The 13,163-nt window shown below is 41.3% G+C and overlaps 1 protein-coding gene across 2 annotated transcripts; it reads right to left on the reverse strand.

Moving 5' to 3' along the window:
• Positions 1–1,141: 1,141 nt before the first annotated feature.
• suz12b (SUZ12 polycomb repressive complex 2 subunit b) lies at positions 1,142–12,515 on the reverse strand. Of its 2 annotated transcripts, none has more exons than XM_041933332.1 (17): positions 12,216–12,515; positions 11,827–11,971; positions 11,198–11,244; positions 11,029–11,093; positions 10,782–10,850; positions 10,568–10,617; positions 9,939–10,024; positions 9,592–9,823; positions 9,211–9,316; positions 9,027–9,132; positions 8,757–8,934; positions 7,539–7,624; positions 7,099–7,242; positions 6,436–6,593; positions 5,800–5,998; positions 3,881–3,960; positions 1,142–3,079 (listed from the first exon to the last, which is right to left on the reverse strand). In XM_041933332.1, the coding sequence occupies exons 1-17, from the start codon at positions 12,228–12,230 to the stop codon at positions 2,767–2,769; spliced, it is 2,079 nt and encodes a 692-aa protein (XP_041789266.1). In that variant the 5' UTR covers positions 12,231–12,515; the 3' UTR covers positions 1,142–2,766. The 2 variants fall into 2 exon arrangements, with proteins under 2 accessions (XP_041789266.1, XP_041789265.1); XM_041933331.1 differs by having other exon boundaries at positions 7,539–7,627.
• Positions 12,516–13,163: the final 648 nt, after the last annotated feature.

The following is a 13,163-nucleotide window of genomic DNA, read 5'->3' on the forward strand; positions in this document are numbered from 1 at the left end:
ATGAGTAAAAGTCATGCATTTACATGTTGAGCAGAAAAAGTTCTCCTGATGCAGAATGGCATATTTCAGCATAATGTATACATTATACTGTTGGATTATAATTATTGATGCATTAATGTGTTCACCACTTTAATGGTGAAGATGGTAAAGGTGGTTTCACTGCTTTATATAGTTTATCTGCTGAACAGCTTGTGAATTTCTCCTCTGGGATATTATTACATCATCATTTATTTGTTATGTAGCGCTGCAATGTGGTGGAGTAAAAAGTACAAGTGGAGTCAAAGTTTGTCGTAGTAGAAAATGGAAATACTCAAAGTACAAGTACCTCAAAGTTGTGTGTGTGTGTATATATGTATATATATATATATATATATATACATATATATATACACGTATATATACATATATACGTATATATATATATATGATATATATGAACACACCTGAGTTTGAGGGAGGAAAGATTCTTTAGACACTTTAAGGCAATGGGCAGCTCTCAGGAGCAGAAACGCTTGATTATTAACCAGAAACAAACAGAAAGACTCCAAGAGGCATAAGAGGAGTCCTCCCTGTAGAAGAAAGGCAGATTAGAGTCTGCTAAGACTTCTTTCTGAAGACACTTGATGTATCTGGGAAATCTGCAAGGTCTGCAGTGAATACCGGGAGAAAACGAGGATGAACCCAAACTCCAGTTAGCATGCTAGAATATTCACTCTGAAATCAGGTCTGATCTTGAGGTCTCATCCAGTCTGGACCTCAGCCACTGTGATGCACCTTTGCACTTTATTTACATCATGATATGCAAAGCATACCTCATGAAACCTCAACAAAATGTCAAAAAAGTTTGCTGAACATTTTTTTTATGAAATTGTGTGCCAATGTTAAACATCAAACTTGAAAAGGGGCAGTTGATAAAATAGTTTCAAAGTTGCTCGCTTGCCAGCTCAAACTCAAGTGTTTTGGTGGTGTGGATTTTCTCATCCAAGCAAGAGGAAACAGCCTTGCTACTGGGGAACATTTCATGAAATATGAAGCTTTTTTTGTTGCAGGGATTGTTAAACTGCTGAATCATGACACACATGCGTAAAGTCAAATGTATTTTATTTCTTTAAATATAAAAATCCCCTTAGCCAGAGTGTACAGTTCACAATTTCTAACAGGGTGTTTTGACAATAATGATGAATATGTCAGCCTTTTTTTTTTTTCCAGATGAGCACAGAAACCCTCCATGAAGGGTGGAGGGAGAAAAATAAAATTGTTAAATTTGGTTGTCCGTAAGGGAAGACTGATGAAATAATGAATGGTGAGTATCACCAATTTATGTGCACACTATAAAACTCAACTACTGCTGCTTTTTTTTCAAAAACTTCTCATGGAGCGAAACAAAAGAAGAGACACTTTAAAAAAAAAAAAAAAAAAAAAGAACTAAAGAGTCTGATGAAAATATTCCCCTTTGGCATAAACTGCACCTAACAGGACAGACGACTGACTTGGAGCTGAAAACCATCCAATAAACAGCATATTGCTTTGAGAGAGAGAGAGAGACTGCAATCTGTTAATTATTGGATTCAGAACGGGGCACAGCTAAACATTTGATGTGGTTACATGTATACACATTTCTGTCAGTCCACTACTGATACTCCCACCCGTGTTTAAAAGTCTAAATGTTCAAACCTCAAAGTGAAAAGACACTACAGGTGCCAGTATCAACAGAGACTGCTGACTTTTCTATCTTGAATGCACTCTGCACAATACATGAGGTGATGTGCTGCTGGTTGTCTCAGTAAATCTTAGGAAAAACTTAAATCTACAGAAAAGTTGAGTTCCCTGGCTTTCCTTGAGCGTTTATCAATGCAGGCCAAAAGGCTTAGGGGTGATGGAGTGGGAGTTCTGAATGTATTCTCCTGTCCAGGATCCAAGGCTTTACAGTATAACACTATTGTCATGGCAACCTACCAGTAAAACCCACTATCCACTGTGGGGTCCTAACACAAGCTTTACAGGCTTTTATATACTCTAGACACTGATGCCATGTGTAGATTTATACTGTAATGTTCTCTTAATTGTATGACCCTTCAAATTAAATGTCATTCACAACAGTGAAATCAAACTCACTAAAAGTTCTCCACTGGTGACAGTGGAAAAGCTGCTTTTAACATTTGGCGCAGCACAAATAAAAAAAAAAGAAAAGAAAAAAAAAGACAATTTCAACGTAAGCTTTCTAAATACAAACACCAAGTGCTAAAATAAATCAGCTAAAAGAATACGTTCTCAACAAGGTTATTGTGTATGTGTACAAATAATCAAGAGTGACAATGTTAGCAGTTCAGTCTGAACTGTAGTCTTGATACAGTTGTCCAGAACGAGGACATACGGTACCAAAGACAGCCGTGCCACATCAGAAGACTCTGAGTTTGTTCACACTCTCACCCCCAAAGGCCGATGCGTCACTGGCACCTACAAAATGCTTATCAAGTAGGTTCAACTTGCATCATCCAGTCCTCAAATTCCTGGTTTGTGTAGGTGTGGGTGATTCACTTTTATATTGTTCATATTTGGTTCAATTCTCAAGTTCCAAAAACTTGTTTACCTTGTATACTGGTCTGCTTCAGGTCAGATCCTCTGGTGACCAGTTCTCCCATCTATCTAAGCACCAAAGGGTTGGTAAGGTTCATTGGAAAAAAAGGAAAGAAAAACCCAAAATCAAAAACAACCAAAAAAAAAAAAAAAAAAACCCATGACAATCATTGTTCCATCCATCCTACATCAGTCCGTTAGTGCGCTTTTTGTCCTCTTGCCCTGTTTGCCTCCAGTGGAGGAGACGGCGTTGCCGTTGCAGGCCCCCGCTGACACCAGAGTCTGGTCCTGCTGCTCCTCCTCAGCGTCCGGCAGCTCCTCTCGGATCTGTCGCAGGCGGGCCATGGCACGGTCAATGGTGGCCGTGCTCACCAGGTTGAAGTCGTGCATGCTGACTAGATGCAGGAGGAAGTTGCGGCAGAGGTTGCGGCGGATGATGTGAGCACCACGGTTCTCAGCGAAAAGCATGATGGCCTGATTCATCTGGTTGTCCGCTATGAACCTGCAGGGAAAATAGAGACAGAAGAGTTCAGTGTCTAGTGTTTCTATAGAATGATGGGACAAGAGTAGCTGTGTGTGCAACTACATATATTATAGATATAACTATAATAAATAACTACAAATAACTACTGTATATTTGACTAAACTGATGACACAGTTCCAATAGATACTCCGGATTTGTTTTCAACCTGCAGTTACTGTCCTGCTTGAACGTTGCTTAATATTTGGTGATACCGTTTTCCATTGCAACAAAATTCAAGAAATTCTCATGAGTTTAGGAAAGTTAGTCATCCAGGGTTCAATACGGTGTTTAAAGAGTACAATTCAAGCACTTTTTAAAGCACTTTCAAGGCGCCCAAAGCAAAACATTGCCAGACTCTTGAAGCCTTCATCATCACATTTAAATCTTTTCTTCAAATGCAACAGTGAAAAATAAAGTTTACAGAATTCCTTTACACCCACAGCAATCACCTTATATTCTCCCTTTATTTTACCAGCTGTTCATATTAGCTTTGACTGTATGCTTTGATCGTGACTGATGCTTGCTGGTTTCGACGCCAGGAGACGATGACCGTGTAGACGGAACACCAGACTATGCTGAAAATCATCATCATCAGCATCATATATATATATATTATATATATATATATATATATATATATATATATATATATATATATATATACACATACACACACTTTGCACAAACATTATATTGCTGAAATATAAGCTCCAGGAATGTTGTATGAAGATGAAGAGATGTCCATCACTTCCCAGCACTGTGATACTATACTGAACGTACCCATGCTTCATGACGTGCAGGTTCCACAGCTTCATCACTTCCTTCTCTCCTTCATTGACATCTGTGAACTCATCCAGTTGCTGCAAGTAGAAAAAAACAACAACAAAACATTAACAAATTACGATAAAATTGGAATGATGCTGCAGGAACACATCCAATGAAACAGCACAACAGTGAAATAAGGGGCCGTTTGCCCTCCGTGGATTAATGAGAATACCTAATAACTAATGTTTGTTCTACTCAATACTAGAGCTGAACTTTTGATAGTGATCAATTCATTAAAGACCTTTTCTGCTGGCCCTGATTGTGGAATGAACAGTGGTACACTGCAGTAAGTAATGTTGGCAGGTTCAGGAAATCAATACTGAAGTGCTAAAAATATCAGAACAAGCTGAAGAAGTGTTCCGTGTTGGCAACAGTTTTTGCTCTGAGCACCTTTAAGTTATTCATGGCGAGCATGGCTGACCTAAATGTTGTGACTCTTTGTTGCCATGGTAATCCAACACCAAAATCAGTACTCCAAAGGTTCATTTTTATGTTTCCTCCTCATCTTAAAACCTCACAAACAGTCTGATTGTGCTGGTTTACTGGCCACAGTCAAAGTTACTACAATTTATTCCTTTGACTGATTTCATTACTGGTTTCTTGCTACTTCCATTAGTGAAATGAACACAGATGTTTTAAGAGATAAAAGTGTTGTTGTCCATCTGAATCAGTGACAATTACCAGCCACATGAGATGCTGAGAAATAAGCTTTCCAGTCATAATTGGGGATGCACTGATACCACTTTTTTTCGAGACCAAGGACTTAGATTTGGGTACTCACCGATACAGAGAATCGATATGAGTACTTCTAGGTTTTTTTACACAGCTTACTTAAATGTAGCCTGTAGCACATTCATTGGATTACAGCAAAGATAACGTGAAGCTGAGGGCTGAAATGTCCTGCGACGGGCTGCTGATGTGCATTTTCACAAAGCCACGCAGCTTGGTAATACAGTTTCTGTGTTGTGGTGACGGCTGGAGTCTCACACTGCGAAGATGACAAAATCCTGTATTACCTCCAACTGACAAGGGTCGCTCATCAAGAGCAATGTACTGGGTAAGAGTTTCTCTTATCTTTTCCCGCCTGCTGGTTGTCTCTGGACAGCAAACTTCTTGGACTCTGTGTTGTGCCGGTTCTTTAGATGTTTTAGCAATTTGCTTATTGAAGAGGGTACTTTTCAGCCCAGCTCTTGACTATTCAGAAAAGCAAAGTTTGCTCTACTTTTGTCATCATTGCTTATCCTACAGCATCTACATCTCCAAACTACTGACACTGCCCCTCCTCCGCCTTCCTGCTCAGCTGACGAGAGGTTAATGCTATGTTGCTGTAAAGTGGTATCGAGTGCTGTTGTATCCGAGTAGTTTCACGATTACAATTATGAGTACATGAGCACAGTATCGGACCAGATGCTGGAATCGGTGCATCCCTAGTCATAATACTTTTCAAGTGCTTCAAAGTCAATCTCAAGTATGTATCGCTGTAAAGCATTGCAATGTAAGCTGAAGTGTACATTGTGTTACGAGGTTAACTGCATTATTGAGCTAAAGAAACTGCCCAGATGGCTTTCTGCATGTTGACAGGATGTAAGTAGAAGACTTGTTCAGTTTTTCCTTTCCCTCTTTCTACAACAACAATCATTACCACAGACTTGAATCAATACCTCTCAAGTCCGACTCAAAGCTTTCGAATTGTGCAGCATTAAGTAAAGTAACGACTGTCGATACAGTAAGACAAGTGTAAAGACCCAGAAAAGATGTTTGCTTCAGTAGGCGGTAAAAACTTTGCCCTGTAGCAACTCTCTGGACCTTTACAGGCGTCGCCATAAGTCCTGTGACGGCCGACACGAAGGACACAATAAGCAATGGCTTCTCACCGTGGCGGTCTTCTCTCTGAGCCACTCTGGATCTCTCTCGTCCTCACTGTCCAAATCCATCTCCTGGGGCCGCAGGGGCATGCAGCTGTCACTGTGGAAGTAGAGACGGTTGTGTCCGCTAACGTAGGTCCTCTGCTGCTCCAACTCTCCGTCCTCAGTCTCCAGGAACTCGGACAGACTCGGTTTGGTCCTCTTGGGCCTTGTGGAGTGAGGGGGAGAGAAAACAAATCCTGCATGTACATCATGTACGCTGGAAATTCAAGTAGTCCTATTCTCATTTGTTAGTCTTTGCATATTACTGATACTTCATTTTACTCAATACTGGTCTATTCACATTTTAGTTACATTCTCACATTATATTATATAATTATTGCACATGTTTTGAGAAACCTGTCAGCTGAAAAGAGCTGATTTATTTAAAGGTCACACTTTTTGCCAAATGCCACAAACTGTTCTTGTTCGGTTCTAATGCACCTCATTGCTCATGAACAACTCATTAAAGTTAATTCAATTCATTAACAGCTCTTCACTACACCAGACTGAATGAAAAGCCAATTAAAGCAGTCATTTAAAATTAATGGCTCACATTGTCTGACATGCGTTGACTTTGTGTATGAACAGAGGTTACAAATTTACCTGCAAACCAGTATGTGAGTTACAGCGGTCCTCTTGACTGGGCCATTGCGGCTGAAAGCAAAGCCAGGCTGGCTGTGGATGTCCTGAGGGTTGCCAACATATGAGCCGTCATAGCACTCATTGATGGACACGTCTATTCTTGCTCCTTTGGGGTGAGGCTGCAAATAACAAAGGACTACTTAGTGAAATTCTACATGAAGCTGAAACATAGAAGGCCTGGTACTAGCCTGACATTGAGCTGCTCTCCTGAAAGAACTGTTGGAGGATAAACTAAGCACGCTTCTTGCTTTTTACCATTCATCCACCAAGTTACTGACGCCCGGGACACACTGCCACACTTCCAACCACACAGCCTGCAGAGTACGGGGGGTGTTCATTATCAAAGGCAAACTGAATGCAGTGTACACCACATGCACGCAAGCCGTGGCAGTCCAGCAAGGTAGCCGTCATGCACAGGCAAAGGTTGTCGGTGGGTCCCGGCCGTTAGTTGTTAGTTGAGACATGGCTTTACATGCACACAACCGCTGCAGACCAGAGCTCCAGCACAGCATCTCCCATTATTTTACATTTGTGGACTTGCTTAAAATCAGGTGAAATCTTTCAAAGACACGTGACTGAGTCAACCACACACAGAGCCAGAGACAAGCCTTCTCCGTTCCTTACCACATAGTTGAAGATGAAGCGGGAGTGGGAGAGTTTGAGGTGCTTGAGCAGGCTGTAGAGTTTGCTGCAGTTCAGGGTACACCAGGGACAGTGAAGATCATCTCTTGCCTCCGTTTGCTGCCGTGTGTTATTGTTGTACAAGAACTAAACAAGGACAGGTGACATTAGTTACACTGTAAAGCAGAGACGCCCAGCCTTCCGCAGACATGAAAGGATTATTCTAAAAGTACTGCACAACATCAGAGTTAATGTCTCATTTTGGTAAACAAAACCTGAGGGCCGAGTGCTCAGCAGGGTCAAAACAGGTCATAGATGAAGTTATGTTTAAGGTCTGAAAATGTGACAGTAATTACAAACATTTTGCTTTTCAGCCACTTCAAAGATTCTTGTAAATCAGTGTCAGAGGCTCAGCTGTGTATTGTTATTGTAGTGTGGTGTACCTGATAAAATATACGTAGCTTCTGCCGCGGCTCACACGGGACCTGCTCTTTCCTCGTCTGAATGTCTGTGCTGACTGACTCTTTCACTGCTGACAGATGGAGAGATTATTTCTTGGAGAATCGCCAAATCGTAAAATTCCACTTGATACATTCAGGGTTGATTTGAGAAAAATGCAGAAATTGCACCGTTTTCACCACAATATTAAGATATGAAACGACAGCACACATATGCCTGATGCAAAAGTCCCCTTTCAGACAAGGAATATACAACAATGCTGTCTAGCTGTTAAAGTAGCGGCTCCCTGGCATTCAAACACGGGTCTCGGTCATGGAAATTATGCTTCTGTGCAAAACACAGCAAATACAGCAGCAGTGTTCGTGCAATATTTGTCGTTTGGTACACAAGAGAGGGACAAAAAGCTCCAATCCTTCCTACTACAGTTACAGTTGGAATGTAATAAGAGGGAAGAAGAGTGTTAACAGGTCTCTCGTGGGTTGCATCAGTGATGGATTTAAAAAAAAAAAACTTATTATGCAGCTGAATGACTGTCTCTCTCTCTGTGGCTTAATTAATAACCATCATGTTATTAGTGCTGGAGGAAGGCTCAACCCCCGCTTCTCACTTGCCTAAACACCCTGATAAATTTCCTCACTTATTACAGAATCTTCTGCCAAGTTGACACAGCCTGAATGGAGCAATTTTGCTGACTCTTCATACACATGTACTTCATGTACTTCTCCAGAAACATCACCCGGGCCTTTTTCACAGACTGACATGTTACGTTGCCGGTACATTCATGGAGTGAAGTACGTGTCTGAAAGGGACTCAACGGCTATGACTCAGATTGCTTTTTGCCAAACTCAGCTACAAATAGACCATCCCACACAAATATCTCAGTGGGTGAAAAATCCAAAACCATGACCCATACAGCTTTGCTCAGAGACTCTGGCACGACATAAATGATCTTCAGTTCTCTGTTTGGTGTCCTTTGAGAACACTTTTATGGGCAGAAGGTGGACATGTAAACTGAAATCCTTCATCATCTTCATCTATGGATGGTTTCTGCCTCCTGCTTTTCAATGTAATACAGGATTAAATGGAATTCAAGCTGTTCTGCACAAGAATATTGTTAGAAATCCAACACATTACAGCACATTTCTAAATCAGCCTCCTCTTTAAACAAAGTTGAAACTACCCTGTGGTGGCTTTGTACATACTCATGAGGGCAGCTCGGTGGTTGCTGGTTCTAGTCTCCATGGGGCCGGAGCTGTCAGAGTTTCTGGTAGCTAGGGGTTTGGCCACTGGGGCGGTGGACTTTCCACTAGCATCACCTGTCCAGCGCAGCATGAACTGCAATGTGGGTCCCTGAGAAAATGTCTCAAAAGGTGGCAGTCTCTGTCAGACAGTCACACAGAGTAATAGTCAGCAATGTGAAGAGGGTTAGGGTGACACACACTCCATGCCGGCACACGTATAAACGCCCCCACCTTTCCATCGAGAATCGTTTCCCACGTAGCTCGTTTCTTGCTGACGGGGCTGTCCTCCATCCCTTGCATTGACACCTCATACTCTCCATCCAGCAGCTGCAATCTCCTGCAGAGGACATCAAATCAAGAGCCATGATTTTTTTCAGCAAGAGGTGATTGTGTAGCACGAACGGTAAAATCTTACCTATTCTTATCAAAGACAGTCATCTGTGCAACGTAGGTCTCTGTGGCCTCTCCGTCCTCTCTGTGGGATGAACTTCTCTTCTTTCTACTGGGCGTATCTGTTACATCTTTTCACAAAAAAAAAATGGAAATGCAAAAATAGAGGGATGAGTTTCATATCCAGGCAGCAGGCATTTCAGTTAGATCCAACATTTGTTTTTTTGATGATGTGGCCAGAAAAAGGCTGGCTCCACTTAAACAGCAGCTTGCTGGGGTCCAAATCTGATCTATCATAGTCTCTCTATTGTGGTCTGAGAAAATGTACCATTAAATCATTCATCCCGACACAAAATATACTGCGGCAAAAACGGCACACAAAGGGTTTAGATAGTGGATTTCCTACCAATGTTCTCGTTGGCCTCTCCGTTGACCAGACCATTTGTATCCCTCCTCCCTGTGCGTGAAACCCTGAACAGGAGCGAATAGGACTTGACCATGTGGCTGTTGCTGGGCTCAAACTCGTTGCTGGAGACTAGTAAGGAAGGGTAGGAGCCAGGCTTGGTTTGGTTACTGTCGGGATTCAAAGGCACCTGCTTTTTACCTGTAGGCACTTGCTTAATCGGGCAGCTGACATCCTGAGAGAAGAATGACCAAACTTAAATCAACAAACACAATCACAAGTAAGTAACTGCAGATGGAATGACCTTTTGCCAAAGTGAGAGACTGGCTCAATAATATATTTCACTTTACCTTGCGTTTTTTATGGCAGACTTTGACTAGTAGCACCTCTAAGGACACAGAACTTTGTTCATTTTCTGAATTTTGAGATGGCTTTTCTGTATGACAACAAAAAGAGTTAGGTGTTAATCCTTCTGTCCATTTTCTGATGCACAATTTCAAGTGAAGCCGTCATGATTTTCATTCTATGCAGTAGTTGTAAGGCTATCTATTGGTATACAAAACATCTTGTGCATGTACTCCTTCTGTCACCAGTATCAGTGCGTGCAAAACTGCTTGCTTCAGGTGATGCCATGGCAACACAGCGCTTCCAATGAGTGTGTACATGCGCACTAATATCCTGGTTTTGACGTTACTCTGGATATGATGTTTACATGGAGCACAAGAAACCTGGTTATTTATATCGCTCTAAAACTGGCATCTTTGTCCTGGCACGGAATGATTACAACCCTGAATAAGGTGATTTCGTGTTTCTATCTGAGAACTACACATAGCATATCAGGCTTTTCAATGAGTATACTAGCATGCATGTAAGTGCACTCAATGACAAGTGCTTTTTGTTGGAATGTCTGATGCCAGTCAGGGCACGAGTGTTAAACACACTAAACACAAGTACTTGGTAAAGTGTAAAATCGGCTTACCATCCTTATGAAAGAACCCAGTGAAGGTTAACTGTAGATGCGAAGACAAACTAGAGAAACAAGAGAAAAATTCACATGTGAAATTGAGTCACATCAAGTGCTCTGACTGTTAATATGAATGGTCAGAAATTGTATTAATACAGTTTCTCTGGCACTTTAGTCCCTAAAAACCATCCAGCACTAAATGGGCACTCTACGCTTGCCGAGCCATTACCTTGGAGAATCCTGCTCTCCCTTCATCTTCTCCACTGTCTGCAACATATCATCCACTTTGAATGCTTTCCTGGGAGGAAGGATTCAAAATTACACTTGTTAAAAATGAATTTAACACTGGGACGGAACGCAAATGAGATTACAAGCATATCACCTATGCATCTTTTAAACTCTGTTGTTGCACCTTCATGTGCATCAGAAGGAACGCTGTTCATGCATAGTAACTGGAAACACATCAGATTTCATACCTTCTGGCATTTGATCGACCGTTTCTGTGAGACATGAAGGTGAGCGTCCTGTGCAAAAATATTGGCTAAAAAAAGGGAAATACACAGAATTAATAAATCATTCATTTTAAGCGGATTGGCTAATCAATAAAGTGACTGAAAGAAAACATATGTATAGTTATTCACTTACTGCAATCAAGTTCCTTGTGCGGAGAAATCTGTATATCTGAGTTGGTTCTGAAAATAGAAACAAGCCTTGTTGAGATGTGTAATTTGGACACTGTCACATAGACCTATCACTACAATTCCATGATCACGTTGCCGAGTTCAACCAGGAACCACTAAAATCTGGAATATCTTGAGTTTAACAGAACACAGCTGCTTTATGAGACAGACCCCTCCACCAGTCTGCTGACATTCAATGCCAGCATCTGAGAGATTAATCAATTTTATTACCAACATATGAGAAAAGAAGGGGTGTTAACAGGTGGTGGCTGGTTAGATCAAATGTCCAACGACCAAAGAAAAACTGATCAGATAGCAACACATGTGTTTTTTTTTTAATTCCAGTGTGATAATTGCAACATATATGTAGTTACCATACGACATGTTTAGATACAACAAACAAAATCTGGGACTCCCTTTCGAGTACCAGTTTAACTTGAGAGGCCTGTCATCCAAAACCAAATACTGAAAACAAAATAAGTGACAGTAAAGTTGAGCGGGTAGCTAAGTGCTTCCTGAAAGAATGGAAAAGTTCTTGTCATGTTACCGACACAGAGAAGCAGCAACACAAAGTGACGAGTGGTGAAATCTCACTTTCAAAGGCCTGTAGGAACAGCTCATGGTCGGCCTGAATCTGCTCCATCTTCGGCTTCTTCACGGAGTTCATCATCGCTGATGAGGCGGGGTACACGGCGCCGTTAGCTTTGCAACTCGCCCCACTCATAATATGACCTGAGTTCTGCGTGTGATGTTCATACAGTTATTATTACAGAAAAACTGGTGGCAATACAGCATGTTAGCTTAGCCAGGAGGCAAACACTTGCGTTAACAGTCGAGCTAGCTAGCTCGGCTAAAAGCACAATGCTAACATGTTAGTTAGCTTGGTATTTCATCGTAGAATTCATTCATTTACTCAACTACTATTAACGAAACCCCTAAAATCGGCATGCGACATATGTAGGGCATAAATAGAGGCTACCCACCCTGGCCGATGGCATTAATTTGTTAGCCTCGCTGCCTCCAGCACAAGCCTGGCAGACTCAACAGCAGAAACCCATGAAGATGAAGAGGAGGCGACGAGACGCTGGCTAGTTAGCTAGCAGTGCTAGCATGGTCTACTAGAAAACAAGCCTCCGCGCGCCTGAGGTCCCCCCGCATTCAGCTGTCACAAATGTCGTTTGAAATCGGAAAAGGCTGGAGTATTTTTGGATCAAATAATTGATTATCTATCTGTAATTTATTGTCGGTGTGGTTTCCTTCAATTTGTACTGAACAACAGAGTATTAGTCAGTTGTCAGCCAATGGGAGACGGACTAAGAGAATGCGGCGCTGTGATTGGCCACTGACCTCCGGAGATGACATACAACCCGCTCTCGCTTTCTACGATTTTGCGGGAAATCGAGTTTATCAGCGTCCACATCAGGAGGACGCTGCAGCTGAAATTCTCCTATTCACAAGAGATTTGACTTTTTGTTGCACAGTCCATAATGCATGTCATTATGCATGCCATGAATATCCTCTACTTAACTGTACGTTGCGAAAGTAAGTTATTCATTGTAAAAATACAACGACAAAATGCAAGTATAGTCTGCAAAAAAATCAATCTACAAAAAAAAGTCAGGAGCTAAAAGTTAATTTTAAATAACTGACTGCTAGGGGATTTGTAATAATACTGTTGTGTCTTTAAATGCCTCAAGTACAAGTGTTTCAACTGTATGCATCAGGCTATTACTGAAAACAAATATATAACGAAATAAAAGTACAATTTTCGAAGAAAAAAAGTCGGGTTATTCTAATCTATTTTTGCAGCGTTTAATGGATCTATTAATCTTTAGTTCAAAGAAGGCAAATAACGACTATGTAAACTCTTCACTCAAAAGACCTTGTTTTTTTCACGATACAGGAGTGGAAAACTTTAGAAGCACTGAATA

This window comes from Chelmon rostratus, chromosome 3 (genome assembly GCF_017976325.1).
Source record: "Chelmon rostratus isolate fCheRos1 chromosome 3, fCheRos1.pri, whole genome shotgun sequence".
NCBI classification, from domain to species: domain Eukaryota; kingdom Metazoa; phylum Chordata; class Actinopteri; order Chaetodontiformes; family Chaetodontidae; genus Chelmon; species Chelmon rostratus.